This window comes from Hemiscyllium ocellatum, chromosome 30 (genome assembly GCF_020745735.1).
Source record: "Hemiscyllium ocellatum isolate sHemOce1 chromosome 30, sHemOce1.pat.X.cur, whole genome shotgun sequence".
NCBI classification, from domain to species: domain Eukaryota; kingdom Metazoa; phylum Chordata; class Chondrichthyes; order Orectolobiformes; family Hemiscylliidae; genus Hemiscyllium; species Hemiscyllium ocellatum.
This window is the reverse complement of record NC_083430.1, coordinates 24842177-24860917: the sequence shown is the minus strand read 5'-3', so window position 1 is coordinate 24860917 and position 18741 is coordinate 24842177. Positions and strand designations below refer to the sequence as shown.

At 39.0% G+C, this 18741-nt stretch overlaps 1 protein-coding gene across 1 annotated transcript; it reads left to right on the top strand.

The window, feature by feature from the left end:
* The first annotated feature begins 335 nt into the window (after positions 1-335).
* On the top strand, positions 336-17140 carry cnr2 (cannabinoid receptor 2). The gene is made up of 3 exons (XM_060847161.1): positions 336-440; positions 12881-12916; positions 15648-17140. The coding sequence occupies exons 1-3, from the start codon at positions 336-338 to the stop codon at positions 16695-16697; spliced, it is 1191 nt and encodes a 396-aa protein (XP_060703144.1). The 3' UTR covers positions 16698-17140.
* Positions 17141-18741: the final 1601 nt, after the last annotated feature.

The following is an 18741-nucleotide window of genomic DNA, read 5'->3' as shown; positions in this document are numbered from 1 at the left end:
AAAGTCAAGCCTCAGCTAAATGGTTAATGTTTACTTCAGGATCAGGCTGGCAAACCATTGCATATGCTGCTGGTATGTGGACTCAAGACAGCAATACAGTCCCACTAGACCTAAATGGAGTAAGAGAATTCATGGGGCAGTATCCAGGATAGTGCATCCCCTGGAAGTCCAACTACAACTGGATTGGAACAGTTAACTTGCTTAGCAACATTCAAATTAGAACCAATCAAAATAAATCGTCGTCCAGGTAGATACTGGCATGGTCATCTCAGTGATTGTAGACAAGTCTGTAACAAAATTCACTCTTGACTCCAACCCTTAGCTTGCATAAGACCATGGCTAGATTGAAAAGCTATACCAGGGAACCTTTACAGATTCAGGGTACAACTTCAGTTCAGGTCTATTACGAGAAGCAGTTGGTTCAGTTACCACTGACTTGGGTAAAAGGCTTGGGTTCAAGCCTGATAGGGCGAAATTGGTTAAGAAAGATTCAACTCAATTGGCTCAACATTTTTGAGTTAGACAATGGCTGCCTGAATGAAGTCCTGATGAAATACCAGGAGGTTTTTCAGGAAGGTCTAGGGACTATTAAAGAGCCAAGGCCACCTTGCATGTTGACCAAGAAACCATTACATGCTCCTGCAAGGCCCACTCAGTGCCATTTGCCTTACGGGCAAAAGTAAAGTCAGAAATCAGAAAGTGGAAAGCAAAGGCATCATAACCAGTCCAGTTTGCAGAATGGGCGCAATTTTCATGCCAATTGTGAAGCCTGACAAGTCAACTTGTTTTTGTAGGGATTTTAAGCAAATTGTAAACTGTTTTTCACAGCTGAATAAATACCGAATCCCTCGCATAAAAGATTTATTTGCAAAGTTGGCCGTGGGGTGATTCTTCATGAAGTTGGACATAACCTATGTGTACTTGCAATTAGATGAGGATTAGATGGTTAGATGAGGATTCCCAGATGTATGCTACAATTAATACCCATAAGGGTTTGCACTACTCTACAACACTGCCATTTGAGGTATCGTCAGCCTGTGTAATTTTTCAGTGGACGATGAGAAACATTTGAAAATGTGTTGCTGGTCAAAGCACAGCAGGCTAGGCAGCATCTCAGGAATAGAGAATAGAGATGCTGCCTGGCCTGCTGTGCTTTGACCAGCAACACATTTTCAGCTGTGATCTCCAGCATCTGCAGACCTCATTTTTACTCGATGAGAAACATTTTACAAGGTCTACCCCAGGTCGCCAATTATCTGAGATAACAGGCTAATAACAGGGGAGACCAATAAGGAGCATTTTGAGAACTTGGATGCCGTCCTTAGATGTTTCCCGTAGGTGGGCGTATGCTTCAGAATGGAAAAATGTATGTTCTAGGCAGCCTAAGTCACCTGCTTTGGCTACAGAGTCAACAGGATCAGGTTGTATCCATTGGAAGATAAGGTGAGGATGATCAATGTGCCCAGCTCCCACGTCTGTATCGGAGCTTAGGTCTTTCCTTGGGCTGGTGAACTATTATGGAAAGTTCAAACACGACCTGGCCTCCATCCTGGCACCTTTGCATCAACTCTTTAAAAAGGGTCAGCCTTCAAAGTGGTTGCATAGCCAAGCTATAGCTTTTTCAGGGAAGGGAAGAAACAGCTATCACCCTCTGACGTGTTGGCACACTATGATTCCCAGCATGATCTGGTGTTGACATATGATGTCTCCACATACAGCATCAGAGTAGTATTAGCTCAGAGGTGACTCAATGGAGAGGAAAGCCCAATCACATAGACATCCAGGATTTTGGTTATTGCAGAGCTTAAATACATCCAAATAGACAAAGAGATTTGGCGGTCATAATTTGGAGCCAGAACATTCCACAGTATCTTTATATACATAAATTTGTAATATTAACAGGCCACAAATCCCTGAGGTTTATTTAAAGAGTCCAAGGCAGTGCCACCCATAGCTTCAGGCTGAATTCAGTGGTGGGGTCTAATACTAAGTGTTTATAATTATAAGTTGGAAAGCCAAGAGGCCAAGTAGCAAATGCAGATGGCTTGAGCCACCTCTCACTGGCAGGTACACCACCAGTGGTCCTGCCACAGGAACAGTTTGTAATGGTTTCACATTTTCTGGACACATTTCCAGTCACGGCTGACAATATCAGACTTTGGATGTAGAAAGATCTGGTCCTGGCAAACTGTAACAGCTGGTGGTGATGGAGGGAGCTGAAGGGCCATCACAACCAGAATTGAAACCTTTTTGAACCCAGTGTGACCAGATCATGGTAAAGAATGGCATGTTATGATGGGGAGCAAGAGTGATTGGCCCAAGCAAAGGTCACCACCAGATACTGGCTGAACTCCACTAGGGTCATTGAAGGGTGTCCAAAATGAAGATGTTGACGAGAATCGATATCTGGTGGTCAGGATTGGATACAGACATGGCTTCATAGGTGACGCAGTGCCCATTGTGCCAACAAGGACAAAGATTACCGCCAGTAGCTCTGTGACATTTGTGCGAATGCTGAATAAACCCTGGACTCAGTTGCATGTTAGTTATGTAGGTCTATTCATGGGCTCAGTGTTCTTAGTCATTGTAGATGCCCATTCAAAGTGGCTGCACATGCACAGAGTTCATTTGTCAAACACTGGGATGGCGATAGAAAAACTGTGTGCATATTTTGCGATACAAAGATTACCAGAAGTGTTGGTCACTGATGACAGGCCATTGTTTATCAGCAGGAATTTAAGTATTTCTTAAAGTCTAATGGTATTCATCATAAACAGACAGCTCGATAGCATCCATCATTCCACGGTCTGGCAGAAAAGGCAGTCCAAACTTTGAAGGCAGGTTTAACGAAACAGCCTACAACTTCACTACTTACCAAAATGTTTTGATTCCTATTCGTCATACAACGACATAGCTAGTTTCAGCAAAGTTGCTAGGACCAGTTTGGTCAAGGGAGTATGGGAATGGCCCTGTATTGGTAAGAAGCATGGTTGACATGAGGTCGGGTCTAGTGACGTATAAGTTTAGGTAGGTGCAACGGTCCTGAACAAGCCTATGGACCATATAAAAGCTGCAAACTGCAAATGATGCTGGAGCAAAATGTGCCCGGCTCCTTGCCTGCCTTCCCAGTTGTTTCAGAACCCATGTGTTCTCACTGTCCACCTAGGGATGAAGATACCTTGGAATCTGAGATGGTAAGTGTCACCCCCTTGACACCTTTGTCCCATTAAGAGGACAATGAATTTTTTCTGAAATGTTCTCGGTGCAGAAGACAAGCTACTGTACATTACGTAACACCCATATCAGAGGCAGAACTGGAGGAACCTGACATGGTGCTGAAATGTCCCAGAAGGAGCCATAAAACAAAGAACCAGCCTACATCCTCAGACCCAGAGGAAGAGGGATGTAATGAGGTCAGCCAGGAAGACCTCATAGAATGAGTTCCCTTATTGGGGCATTAGATTGATCCAGTCAGGGTGCCCAGGCTGAGAAATGTAAACAGGAGTGACAGAGGTTCTAGTTCATTCTGAGAGCTGGCCCCAAGGAAGTTGGATCAGTGTCAAGGACTCTCCATCTGTAAATAAAGGGTATTGTGGTGCCAGGATACCAGCCTCTATGGAGTTATTTCATATAAACATGCTAAAGTCTTACTTAAATATGTTCCCAAGTGACAACTTCATTTTAGAATTGCCAGCAATTTACAACTTCAACATTTCCATGGCAGATGTGTTTCATGAAGATAATGAAAAACTCCTGTTGGCTCACATCCTGGTTCCCTGTCTGAGTCTTCTTTCATCTTTTGGACGGCTGCTTCAAATCAAAGCAAGTTACTTTGCAACTTCAAAGTTTGAAAGACAAAGCAAAATAGAAATGAAGTTTCAACAGTAGGAACACCCATGCTGTCCTGCTGGAACTTGGCACTGATTGTGTAAAGAAGACATTGGTGTTCTTCGTTCACCATCTGCAGATGACATCTGATTGATAGTGCCATGTCACACTAGAAAAGGTTTACAGATCCCAATTTAGTTTGAACTGAAAGAAGGAGATGGATTAGTGATGACTTTACCTTGGAATCTTGTGAAATCAATGACAAGGAGAGCGAGCTGACGCCATCTGCTTGCAACAATCTCTTGTGTTTAATCTGTGATTCTGTCCTGGTCTTAATGTGTGCATGGAAGGTCGGTTCAGATGAAGGCGTTGGGAACGTTTGGTCACCATGCCATACCATGACGTCTCACAGTTGCAAATGATGGGTCAGGAGATGTGGCAGGATTGTTTGTGAAGTGCCTTGAGAGAGATTGGCAGATTTTCCTGCATTGCTTCATTATCTGATATCATTATCCGGATTGATTCAAATATTCAACTACAAATTACCAGATAGTCAACTACATGATCGAGGGCATGTTATTGATGAAGCAGCTGAAGACAGTTAATCTTGACGTTCATGAAATGGAATTATTGTTCTCCCACAGTCATACCATCATTCTTTATGTCAGATGTGTCCCAATGCATGAGTGAGTTTTTTCCTGGAATACTTTGCCCTTTATTGACTAGGTTTTTGGTGCCACACTTAGTCAAATGTTGCCTTCATGTCAAGGACAGTCAAACACATCCTACTTTTAGAACTCAGATGCTATGTCTACATCCGGACTAAGACTGTAAAGTGATCTAGAGCTGAGTGGTCCTGGCAGAACCTAAGTCAAGTGTTCGTGAAGAGGTCATTGGCTAGAAAGTGCCATTTGACAACAAAATTGCAACTCTGCCACTTCATTAATAACTGAGAATGATCTTTTCTGTACCTTGTGGGCAAGCCATACAAGGACAATTTTCCAGATTGTCAAATAAATGATCAGGCTGTGCTGAAACAGTTGCTTAAATGCGTGGCTACTTCCAGTGCAGCAAGTTTAAGTACTGCAGCTTGGATGTTGATGAGGAACATGCAATTACATTATATAGTGCACACAACTATTTCCGAATGTTATATGGTGTGAATCAGATATTGTAGACTTTAGGAGAGGACTGGGAAAGATTGTTACTTTGTACTTTTGTTGAATATGATTGCAAACACCTCAGCCTTGTCTTTTGCAGTCGCATGTTGGGCCCCACCATTGCAGAAGATTGGAGATAGATATGAATGGGTACTCTTTCATTGTTCATTAGATTTGTACGTGTTGGCCACCAAAAATGATGGAACGAGTCACAATTGTGTGGGCTTATCATAATGCAGTGGTTGTTGGATCATATAGTTCTGTCTGTAGTAATCCGTATTACCAGATATGTGACTTGGTGTTGAGGTTTTACCAGATTAACATGTAATTTCCACATGCATGTAGTGGTATCCTGGTACACTTTTCTATATGCCTCTTTGAAACAGTGTTGATTCTCTGGCTTAGTTTGGGTAGAAGTGTGAGTTATGTGCCAGATATGAGTGTACAGATTGCATTGATTGACAAATGTGCTCTTGGTAATGACCATGACATCTCATGCATGCCTATTTTTGAGGTACATGAACTATTCTCAATATGTTACACTTCGCCCAATGGTAATGTTGAATGACATAATCCTTAATGTGAAGTTGGAAGTTGAACTAAAGGGGTTTTTTCCTAAATATTTTACCATGAGATGTTGTATCTGCTGTGGATAAATTTGAGATGAGGTGTAATATTCTGTAGTGTTGGACTTCTTCCTACCTGTCAGCAAAGTACTTCAGAGCTTAGTCAACTCCATCAATGGTAATGCTTCAGAACTAGCCTAGGAGATGGGGATTGAATTGCCTAAGCTAAAATGTCTTAAGATATCCAATATCATTACAACTCTCATTATTTCCTCAAAGGGTGATGTTCAACCGAGAGAAACAACTGAGGCAAAATGGTAGATAATATTTTTTGTCAATGTTTGACCTGAAGCTATGTAAATTCATTTGGCTCAGTGTCAATGTGGAGGGCTCCCAGAGTCACTGTATCCCAAAGGTACATAGAATATTTCAGCGCAGTATAGGTCCTTTGGCCCTCGATGATATGCCAACCTGTGGAACCAATCTGAAGCCTATCTATCCCACACTATTCCATTTTCAACCATATGTCTATCCAATGACCATTTAAATGCCCTTTAAAGTTGACAAGTCTACTACTGTTGCAGGTAGTGTGTTCCACACCCCTATTACTCTCTGACATCTGTCCTATATCGATCACCCCTCAATTTAAAGCTATGTCCTCTTGTGCTAGCCACCACTGACCGAGGAAAAAGGCTCTCACTGTCCATTCTATCTAACCTTCTGATTATCTTTGTATGATTTTCAATAAATTATGCAAACACTTTTTAGAATCTATTGAAAACCTTGCAACAAGCCCACTTTTGTTCATTGGTAGTATAGATTTAATTATATTTTGGAACAGTCAAAAGTAGCAACTCCTAGGAATACTGTGTTTCCTGAATGTTATAGTATTCATAGATTGCTGGCTTGCAATGTATAAATTGTTTCCACACCTCTTACTAATCTGCCCTGCGAGTGAGACAAAACAGACAGAACAATGATGGAACTTCTGACGTTGATGATTGGCATGATTCTGTGAGTCTGATCATTTCAGGTTGTTGCTAGACAAGCCTACTGATTTACATCCACCCTAATCCTCAGTTTTTCAAACTTTGACAACCATCTCCAGATTTTAATGAATTTTACAGGCTGAATTAGTTGGGTACAACTTTGCAATGTACTGATTTAACATCTAGTGCTCAGAAATAGTTCATCTGTATACAGTTTTTATTTCTTTTGCTACTATTTTAATGTAACTGAGAGCCTTGCCAGGACACTTCAGATGGTAGTTAAGAATTGTTCATATTTATTTGGGACCATTATGTGTAGGCCAGACTCAATAGACATGTCAGGCTTTCTTTCCTAAAAATGAATTAGAATTTTATTACTCTTGCATCAGTCTTTACTGTTAATAATTATTATTACCAGATTATTTTAAAACTAAACACAAAATTTCAAATGGCGTATGCTTGAGTTTGAACTCACATTCTGTAGATTATTAATCCAGTAACATTGCTATCCGTGTTTAAATTAGCCTATTGTCTCTGTCTACCAAATTATTTCAGATGTTGATCCTTTGCAATGAAGTAATTCCTTCTGGAATTATACCAAAGTGGCAATAATCTTTTAAAATATTGTTCTTTCAATCTAAAACCTCATTCTATACAAGACCATGAATGTTAAGAATATATTTGGAAAATGCAACCAGAATTTCTGAATTCTTTGAAGATTTACTGCAGCATACAAATATCAAAGAACAGAAACTATTACAGAATTTTAAACAAGATTTCAATCCAATAAGGTAGGACAACTGAGTTTGTGAAACAGCCAACATTTATTAAGGGAAGTAAAACTATATTTAACAAAGCAGCAATCAGCAATAATCAGCCTTGGTCTCAAGCACTACTGGAGCATAGGTAATGTTGCCTTTAACTTGTAGAGTTTATTCCCTGACTGTTCAGTAGCTGTGTTCCTTAACTCATTAGTGCTCATTTTCTTCCTGCTTGGGCTCAGACTTAGCAATTCCTTCATCATATTTGATCACGATCTTTTGGAATTGGCTGAGCAGCATTGTTACATAAATCAGGTGTGCAGTTGCAGCCTGTGATGCATTATCACATAGATTCCAAACCCAACAATTCTATACCTTTCAGACGGTTATGTGAGATCATGACATGTAATGTTCCAGTATCAAAGTATTTATTGCCTCACCTTCAATCACTTTCTCTGTGTAATAAAGTCAGTGTGGTCAATCAGTTCTGTGTCTGTAATGTCCAAGTGACATTGGTAAGACAGAGCCCAGACAATACCTGTATGTTTGTAATATTGTAGCTTTGTAAATATGTAATGCTGTAGATAAACAACAAGATATCTGACTCAACAGAATGTGGTTATCTTTCGCACATCTTACATGGGCTAATGTAGATAGAAAACCAGAAATGGCATGAAGATAAAAGCACCATGATGTTTGTAAAAATGTTTTTAATGACAGTCATCGTTCCTCATCATCCATCCAAGCTCAGAGATGGAATTGCAATTATAATGAAGACTAAATTACTGCAGCCAAAGCTAAAGGTTGCAATCTTCTCCTAAAACACAGTAAGTGTTCTGCCTCCCTCTTAAAGCATAAAAGTCTTTTGATCCTTTAATTAAAAAAACAGGAATTTAAAGTGGTTCTGGAAGGACAACTCCAAGATACCGCAAGAAGAAAATGCAGCTTTAAAGTAATGAAAAATATATTCTGTATACTAAAGAGCTATACCTGTTTCCAAATATCAATCAACTGCACCAGCAATTGGTGTGAAAATAAAAAAATGCATTCATGATATCATTATTCGTTTTTAACATCAATGCAACTGACGAATAACAACCTGCTACAACATGCCTGTAACTTCTAACGAATCAACAGCATAAACTAAAAACTGAAGCCTCCAAAATGCAACAAAGAACAATGCAGCATTCCAGATCCTTCTACTGACATTTTAAAGAGCAAAAAGACAAGGAAAAAAGCATAACCATTGATTGGCATTTTATTAACAAACTGTTAGAACATAAGTTATGTCAAGAAAGCATCAATCTTTAACTTACAGATCAACAAATAATTGATAAAGACAGACAGTCAAACCTATTCTAATTTTGGGCACTGAAGGATTAAGAACAATAATGCCTTCTGATATTTTTGATGACACTAATTCTGATTTTAGAAGATCAACTTAAAGTTCAAGTCAACTTCAGTATACCCAGGTTTGAGTTCATATCACACCAGCAACAGCCAGGTTAGAAGATCAGCCAGTTTGTAGACAGGTGTTGAAGCAAAGGTGTGGAATGTGATCTCACTGAAGCTAACTTAGGTGAAAGGCTCATGAAATTGGACTTTACCACTTTACGTTATCAGTTTCTTCCAAAAAGTATTTCTGTACAACCCTAAGGAATATACTATTGATACTTCGCTAGACAAAGAAGTTGAGCTTTTAAGCAGATTGGTAACATCTGCAAGTGTTTGACTGTGGAAGAACTATTGTATCCATTAACATGTTCAGTGGAACATCCAAACCTTGCATGAGATTTGACGTGTCTTTCCCACCAAGACAATGTCCCTCATGTTGTGATATATGCAACTGATGTTCTAAAATATGTTGAAATGTGTAATAATCCAATTGTTAAGAAAAGCCAAAGTGTAACTCACTTCCTCACAGCTACATGTGAAGAAGAACCAAACATGGAACAATGCAAAAGAAGACTTCAAACTTGTACCCATGGCACACAGCATGACTGCAAAGTCTAAGTGGTACCTACAACACTACAGCTTTAAAAACCTCAATTAACCAGTACGTGCAATAAACTTTAAACATCACATGGACATCATCCAAAAAGGTGAAGCCTCTACCTCCATCCAGATGATAATTCCCAAAAAAAATGGACAACATGCATTCATGCTGAAACTGACCCCTGCAAGTTCAAGTATATTGCTGAGCACCGATAGTCGGAGAGATGACGTGCAAGTCAGCATGTAGTTTTAAAATTCTTATTCATTCATGGATGTGGGTGCTGCTGGCTAGCCAGCATGTATTGCCCATCCCTACTTTCCCTTGAGAAGTTGGTGATGAGCTGCCTTTGTGAACCACTGAAGTCCATGTGCTGTAGGTAGACCCACAATGCAAATTGCAATGCATATCCAGCAGACTCCAAGGTAGACACCTGAATCTATGGTCGCATCTACCTTTCCAAGACAATAGACAATAGGTCCAGGAGTAGGCCATTCTGCCCTTCGAGCCTGCTCCACCATTCAATATGATATGGCTGATCATCCTGAATCAGTATCCTGTTCCTGCCTTATCTCCATAACCCTTGATTCCACTATCCTTGAGAGCTCTATCCAACTCTTTCTTAAATGAATCCAGAGACTGGGCCTCCACTGCCCTCTGGGGAAGAGCATTCCACACAGCCACCACTCTCTGGGTGAAGAAGTCTCTCCTCATCTCTGTCCTAAATGGTCTACCCAGTATTTCTAAGCTGTGTCCTCTGGTTTGGCACCCACTCATCAGCGGAAACATGTTTCTTGCCTCCAGAGTGTCCAATCCTTTAATAATCTTGTCTCAATCAGATCCCCTCTCCATCTTCTAAACTCAAGGGTACACAAGCCCAGTCACTCCAGTCTTTCAGCGTAAGGTAGTCCCGCCATTCCAGGAATTGACCTCATAAACCTACGCTGCACTCCCTCAATAGCCAGAATGTCTTTCCTCAAATTTGGAGACCAGAACTTGTCCATTTCTGTGAAGCTGTTATTTGCTGACTCTGTGGTGCTTTGACCTGCCTGGGCTGAGCAGGAATCTGGTCTCCAGCAGCCTTTCAACAGCAGTGACCTGGGCGATTCTTCTTCAAACAATTGCAGGGATATGGCAGTGATATACTCACCAGCATGCATTCCCAACTCTAATCTAGCTAAGTATCCACTGAGGTGTCAGTATCTGACCTACTGTGGGGTGCCAGAGGCAGCCTTGCAGGGATTTGTTGCTTTTTACCCAAGAAGGAGGAGCAGGAGATGTCATGCACACTGCCCTCTTGATGACACAGGTTTCACCAGAGCCTATATGAGACAAAAGAATGTGTAGCAAAAAAAGGGGTAGAATTTAGTGTATGTTAAGTGTATATCCACAGTGGTAGAAATGGGAGAGCAGCACAACAATAAACAGTGATTCTTGTTCAGTGGGACATGGAGATTTCAGTATCCCCACAGGAATGGCCTCTGGTCCTCTTCAACTAGGGCAAGGATCCTCTCCTCATAAGTGGTGAGGAGACAAATGTCAGATACCCCACCACCTGTCTTGGCTCTCTCTGCCATATTGTGACCTTTTTTCTGCTGGAATGAAACAAAGGGAAGGATTGAATGAGCTGAAAGTGACTGACAGTGCTGGTGCAGGTTGGGGTAAGGTGGTGAGATGTCCTGAAAGAGCGGGTAGAAAGTGCAGAAATCATGCAGGGTTAGTAGTCTGAAGCATTGGGTTGTTATTAATATGTGAGGGAAGATGTTGTAAGCAGTAGTGACAGCACTAAACCATAAGGCTTGGTGGAAGGTTGGTGCAGTAGCAGAAGCAGAGTGTGAGGAAGCAGTGGGTGGATGGTGGCACTTACCCTTATGGAGTGCAGAGCATCATTAACTTTCTTGTGGCACTGCTGTACATTCCTCCAAGACTGTGGAAACAACAGTGACCCGAGTGGAAACCTGAAACCAGATGGTGAGGTCTGCTGGCATGGTCTCCCCAATTCTGTCCACCAGGACCTCCAGCTACCTGTTGGCAAAGCAGGGTCCCAAATTTCCTCTGCTCTCTATGTCCAGGACAATGGTTGAGAAGAAGGAATCATGCAAAGCAGCTCAGGACTGACAGTGTTGACCTGGTGCAATACTGCACTTTAAATATGATACCAGCAGCACTGTGAATCCTCGGCAATCCTGCCTGTCATGAGCACGTCTGCTTAACTCTCTGTGGTATACATTACATGTGCTAATGAAGACAGAAAAACCAGAAATGGCATCAGTGCAGATATGCCCCATTCCAGTTACCATTTGATTAGAATGTTTAACTTCACTATATTGGTAGTATTTTGGTGAGACAGCTCTCATTTAGAATTGATTATTATGCTAACAAAACTCACCCAAGATGCATGTTTATATGGGTCAGAGATCCATGTCCAGAATATAAAATTTCATCATTTGAGAAGTCACCAAAAAGTTTGCTTCCTGTCCTTTAGACCACAATGCTTGGATCTTTATCACCTCTGTCTGCCGCTGTTTGTGAATAAATATATTCAGCTATCTCTCATTATCTCTTCTTCGGCCAAGGTAGAATTGGTAACTTATGAAGTATTGAATCCAGATTGACATTCTTAACCTTATAATTCCAGTTTAGAAAATATGTAATTACTCAATTGAAGCAAATAATTTGAGTTATATATGTAAATAAAAGATACATAAAATGATGCTAAACATTGAGCCAGATGTAGGCCAGATCAGGTAAGGACAGTCAGTTTCATTCACTAAAGGACATTGTGAAACTGATGAGCTTTTACAACAATTGGTGATAACTTGAAGGTCACTATCTCTGTGATTAGCTTTCAATTCCAGATGTGTTAATTAATTGAGTTTAACGTCCACTAGGTACGATCGGTTGGATTTTAACTCTAAGCCCTGGAACTTTAGCCTAGGTCTTTGGATTACAAGCCCAGTGACAATACCACAATGCCACCATCTCCTCTACACAGGTAGTGCCATAGAAAAGGGATACTGTTTCTCTGTGACTAATAGAGATAAAGGTTTTGCATGTTATGGTCAGAAGTCCAAATGAAGGCAGCTAAGATGTTACTAATCTGAAATCTTGGAAGCAAACTTGTAACATGCCATGTAATTCATTCACTGCTTTAATTAAGTTTTGTAATTTAGCGATACAACTAATTATCTTGTCTTTCCTCGATGAAAATGTTGTCTCACCTTTGATTTGTCTTCCATCATACAGAGCATGAAAACAGAATACTGAATGAACAAAAAAATTATCAATCAAACATTACAATTATGGTTTCTATAGTTTGGGACTCCGTTCCTTTTAATATCGGAGACTTCATGGACAAAAGCGATTTGTAATGCAGGCAAATGCTAACCTAAAATAGCTGCTGTGATCACCTGATCACAGATTGCAGCAAGTCTAGGGAACCCATATGGGATATACTAAACTGGCTGTACTGAAATTAACATTTCAATCAAAACCAGTGAAATTAGACAACCAAGTCAGTGTCAAGAATTTGCATGCATAGTTCACACTAGCATGATAAATTCACATATTGGGAGACTAAAAGTTAGCAGTGGAGTATTCAGTTTGGAAAGATAATAAAGTTAGACTTGGAAATATACAAATGAACTGTATTTCAGTAGTTTATTTGACAGAACAGGGAGAAATAATTTTGCAACCTTCTAATTTAATGCATTGGCAGGATCTTAACACCTCTGGATCTATTCTGCTTATGGATATAAAAGCGCATCCTAACTATTTTGGTGTCAGCTGATTGCACAGTGTTGTCATCTTTTAGAGTACAATGATTAAGATTAATGAATGTTTGCATTCATTAAGAACAATGGAGGTGTCCCAATATAGAGGCCCAATCAGAGGCACTGAAGACTGGCAACCCTTAATGGGAGAATTCAACACTTGCTGATATACCCACGAACCTGTGAGGGCATTTCTGCAAGTTAAACATTAAGATTACCTGCAGTAATCAGGCCATCATTGTGGGGAGTTAATCCCTCAGAGGACTGCCTTGGTTGTAGCTTTAGTCTTTTGATCTTTTTTGTGGTGGAGGCTTGGAGGGGAGGTGCCCTTGGCCCCCTTCAGCCTGCTGCTGGTCGCTGCCTTCAAGAATTGATTAGTCTTCAGTGTCAGCAAGGAGCCTGTCCAAAGCCAGGAAATGTTTGGCTGCATTCTGCCTCAGTCATGGCATTAGCCTCTAAATGGTCTAATTTGCCCATGTTACTACTAATTTGGTAACTGATGCCACATTGACTAATCCTTAGGAAAGATCACTGAAAGACAAAGTGCCAACTAATGTGCCATCTTCAAATCTAACTCTCAATCCTGTCTACAAATCAACCTGCATGTAGCCAGGAATGTTATGACCATTATTTTTCAGTTCTTCAACACACTTTCCTTTTTCCTTATTATTCATTCTAATTTCAACTGAAGAATTGAGCACTGTTTCTTGGTTTACTCAAATTATTCAATTAAATCAAGCAAATAGAAAATATAGTCAGTTCTTCTGTAATGCAATGGTTGTTTTTTTGTAACCCTGCTTTGCAGAAAAATCATGTTTTAGAAATAGCACTTAAAGTGTTGGCTGTGTAATTGCATTCACACTTTACAAATAGCGCCCCCAATTCATCAATTGCATTACAGCAAATTCATGTTGAGGAAACACGCATTACGGTAGAATGGCCTGTATCAGAATTATAATTTGTCTCAAAAAATAGCTTATTATGTGTAAACTTTTAAACGTTGCTGTGTTTCCCTTGTTCAAGGCACTTGCGTGAAAGTTTCCCATGAAAGTATTCAGAGAAAACTAATGCTGATGTGCCCCATTAGGAATGTCCATAACATTGAGCCATAAAGCCTGAATTTAAGTCCCACTTGTTCCAGAGGTACGTAATGCCATGTCTGGACACATTGATTCAAAAATGTCCACAAAGGAAACTATTTGGGAATAAGAGGTTTTAGAAAAAATCCACAATGAGGTTGATCAATAATTGATAAGATCCAAAATATAGTTTTAATTTATTTGAATCACATTTCATCGAATAGATTTATTTTCAATTTAGAAATAATTTCTATCTCTGACCATTCAACATTCAGTTCTCTTGTTGCATTACATAGCGCCACCTAAGGAGGCAACTAAAAAACCTTAGTTCTTATGAGGCTTTAGTTTATTACCAAAGTAAAAGTTTTGCTCAGATGTTATTCCCATTCACAGTAATGTTACTACATAGCCTTAAACAGTCTGATTCTTTTAGTGGACAAAATCTGAAAATATCAATTAACACAATTCTGAAGCAATACATCTGAATCAACAATTTTTCATATTAAATTTGTTCCTACTTCTTTGTAGTTGTAAGTACGCTGGTAAATAGTTGTAAGTTGGAATTTATGCTGAGAATAGAACATCAGATAGAAACACAAAGGAGGCTGAAGGCTGTGCACAGGAATTGGGATTTACAGAACCAAGTGTTACTGCAGCAAGAAAGCTGTGAATGAGAGTTATTATTGATATCTTCAGTGAAGCCTAATTCACTGCTTGCCAAACTTTACAAAAAATATTTTATAAGTTACTCTTATGAAAGTAAAGAACGTTTTAGGAATTCTCTGCCTGCCTTCCTTACCCTTTCTTAATGTTAATTTGTTTTGTTCCCCTTTGAATAAAGAACCATATTGAAATTGAGATGATATATTAATGAAAGTTTCGGATTATTGTTCATTGTTATTATTGTTGATATTATTGTTCATTGACTTAAAAAAAAGACAAACACACTACAGTACATGAATTATTGTAAAAATGGCAAAAGATGTCGCTACCAGGATGTGTTAAGATTTCACAACATACATCCTTGTAACATTTATACTTTTCCTAAAAGCTATTTAAAAACTGCATTGGAATGCCATGAAATAGTCAGTGAACCTAAATGTCAATGATTTCTTAGAAATATTTCAAGTTTCTAGGAATAAAATGATAATTCATTCATTTTGCTAAATATTAGATATCATAACAGTAATAGAAAAGATTCTACTCCCTCAATATGTATTTTTAATAATTAGAAAAATCAAATATTATAAAAATTGTCAATTATCAGTCAAAATATTATCTTTCTCTTTTAGGTACAAAGTCGGAAGTCACTGAACAGAGTAAGGAACTTCGAAAATTCAGCTTTTACATTCATCGTGAATGATTCTTAACCATATCAATTACCATAAGAAATAAAGAAAATCTTTAAGAATTAACACTTTAAAGATACTCTGCTTCAAAAATGAATGAGAGTGATGCAACTACAATTTCAACTACTCTTAATGCAACGCTTGAAAAGGAATGTGAACAAAATTTCATGGATATGGAATGCTTCATGATTCTGACAGAAGAACAAAGAAAGGTTATTGCTGCATTATGTTTGACAGTGGGGCCTTTTACTATTATAGAGAACATTTTAGTTTTATGTGTCGTATTCTTTACTCCACAACTTCGAAATCGACCTTCTTATTTGTTTATAACTAGCCTTGCATCTGCTGACCTCTGTGCAAGCATTATTTTTGTGTACAGTTTTGTCGACTTCCATGTTTTCAAACACAAGGATGAAAATTATGTTTTCTTATTTAAGCTTGGATGTGTCGTTGCAAGTTTCTCAGCTTCTGTGGGCAGTTTGCTACTCACTGCCATTGACAGGTACATATGCATTCACAAGCCGTCTGAATACAGGACAATTTTAACGAGACGAAGAGCAGTGACCTTACTTCTATTCATGTGGCCAGTTGCTGTTTTTATTGCTTTTCTTCCTTTGATGGGATGGAATTGCATTAAGTTACAATGCCAATGCTCTGAGCTATTTCCTTTTGTAGATGAAAGCTATTTAGCTTGCTGGACTATGTTTATAACTTTCCTATTAGTATTAATAATTTATGCCTACATACATATTCTGTGGAAAGCCCATGTTCATTCAATCTACATGGAGAAACAGAAAGAGGGGAGAAAAGGACAAGTAAAAGTGAGCCACACACGTATGGACATTAAGCTTGCCAAAACATTGGGTCTCATATTAATAGTGCTGATTGCTTGTTGGTCTCCAGTATTGTCTCTGATGATATATGATGTATTTGCCAAGGTAAACAAAGGCACCAGAAAGGTATTTGCTTTCTGTAGTATGCTTTGTTTGTTAAATTCTACAGTAAATCCCATCATTTATGCCCTAAGAAGTAAAGACATGCGAACTGTATTGTTAAATATCTTGTTGAGGCACAAGAGGCAGCTACCATCTCTGGAAGGCAGCACAGAATCAGATGGACATTTTAAAAACAACAATACAATTGTGACCATCTCTTCAGTTGAGCAATGCAATCTTGACAATTCAAAGAATGCTCTCTGAATGAATCAAATCATTCTTTACCTGAATGCTAAGTACTCAGGCTAAGATAACTCCACTGAGGCCGGAATCCCGTTACCAAGTCCCCTTCAATTACACGTGCATCGTACTTGACACTGGTCCAGTTTCCTCAGAGTGAACAGAATCTCTGACTCTCCTGTTTATATCTGTCAGCAAGAACTCCCTGATTGGACCAGGTTACCAGCCCTAATAGGGAATTCATATTCTATGAGGTCCACCTGGCTGACCTTGTTGTAATCACTGCACAGGCCAAATTATGGACATCAAAAGAGCTGTGCAGCTAATGTTATTGATTGTGAACATTGTTACTGTGGATTTATTTTAAAGAAATGCTATCTTAGGCACAGCTTGGTCCCATCGCAATGATCAATAGCACTTCTATCTGCAGACAAATAGGATTGTTTCATTTTCAAAACTATTTAGAGAATTCCATCATGCTTGTGAGCTTTTCATGGAAAAGATTCATGCTCATAATTTCAGGGTTGAATTAATTAACAGTTTGAAAGTAAACATTGCATTAATTGCCAATGAGTGATCATAAATTTTAATGTGGATCTTTAGTGTATAGCACAATGACGACAGACAGATGCCTTTCTGTAAATTTGCAATAGCAAGAAACTTGCAGAATTTAACAAAAGAGAATATGATAAAGATAATATTTGTTATTTGGATCATTGTTCTCAAATGAAGAATTACTATCTGATAGCAATTGATGATTTCACACCATATTGAAGCACGAATGCAATGTACATATTTTCTCTTCAGTTTTTGTTATATATTACTTGTTATGAAAAAGAATTTTAATTGTATTTTTTGTAAATACCAGAAGCATTTTTCTTTGTTCTTATGACTGATGAAAGAAAATGATATTTATGTTTCACAACTTAAAAAGTTTCTTGTTTCATCCTATAGATCACTGTGTATACCAGTTCAATTGAGTAGTTCAGTCTGTCAGTGACAACATCATTATGATAGAATTTCTAGATTCCACTGCAGGTGGCCAGATAGTGTGTACAATTGCTAGACCAAGTCATAACTGACCGTTAAAGATCTGCTATCTTTTACTTTCAATTCATATTGAAGCTAGTGATAAGAATTAGCGTTACTTCCTCATTATTGATAATCTGCATGCAATATTGAAGGAAACAATGAAATAAAATGCAACAATTACATCAATGTAAATTGTTTACCTATTCCACATTTGCATACAACTAGGAAAATATATACTAATGGGGTTTAAGTGAATTAGCTCATGTATTTCAGTGGGTGAGTGTGATATTTTGTTCAGATGGCAATTATAGAGTCAGAGTTATACAGCATGGAAACGGACCCTTCAGTCCAACTAGTCCATGCCAATCAGATATTCTAAACTGATTTCGTCCCATTTGTCAGCATTTGGCCTATATCCTTCTAAATCCTTCCCATTTATGTACCCAATGATGCTTTCTGCCTCCAATACTTCCTCTGGCAGCTTGTTCCATACACATACCACTCTCATCCCTTTTAAATCTTACTACGCTAACCTTATACATATGCCCTCTATTTTTGAACTCCCTTACGCTTGGAAAAAGACCTTGGCTATTCACCCTATCTATGCCCCTCATGATTTTATAAACCCCTATATCCCCCCTCAACCTCCGATGCTCCAGGGAAAAAATCCCAGCTATTCAGCATCTCCCTATAGCTCAAACCATCCAATCCCTGTAACATCCTTGCAAATTTTTTCTGAACCCTTTCGAGTTTAATAATATCCTTCTTATAGTAGTGGGACCAGACTTTAATGCTGTATTGTAAAAGTAGCCTCACCAATGTCCTATACAGCAGCAACATGATATCTCAACTCCTATACTCAGTGCACTGATCAATAAAGGCAAGTGTGCCAAATGTCTTCTTCACCACCCTGTCTACTTGCAACTTCACCTTCAAGGAACTATGTACTTGCATGCCTAGGTCCCTTTGTTCAGTACCACTCCCCAGGACCCTACATTAATTGAATAAGTCCTTCCCTTGTTTGCCTTATGAATAT

Coding starts and splice junctions, on each gene's coding strand:
- cnr2 (XM_060847161.1), top strand. CDS start 336: ATGGCTAGATTGAAAAGCTATACCAGGGAACCTTTACAGATTCAGGGT. Junction 441..12,880: donor TTCAGTTACCACTGACTTGG/GTAAAAGGCTTG, acceptor GGAGACTAAAAG/TTAGCAGTGGAGTATTCAGT. Junction 12,917..15,647: donor CAGTTTGGAAAGATAATAAA/GTTAGACTTGGA, acceptor ACGCTTGAAAAG/GAATGTGAACAAAATTTCAT.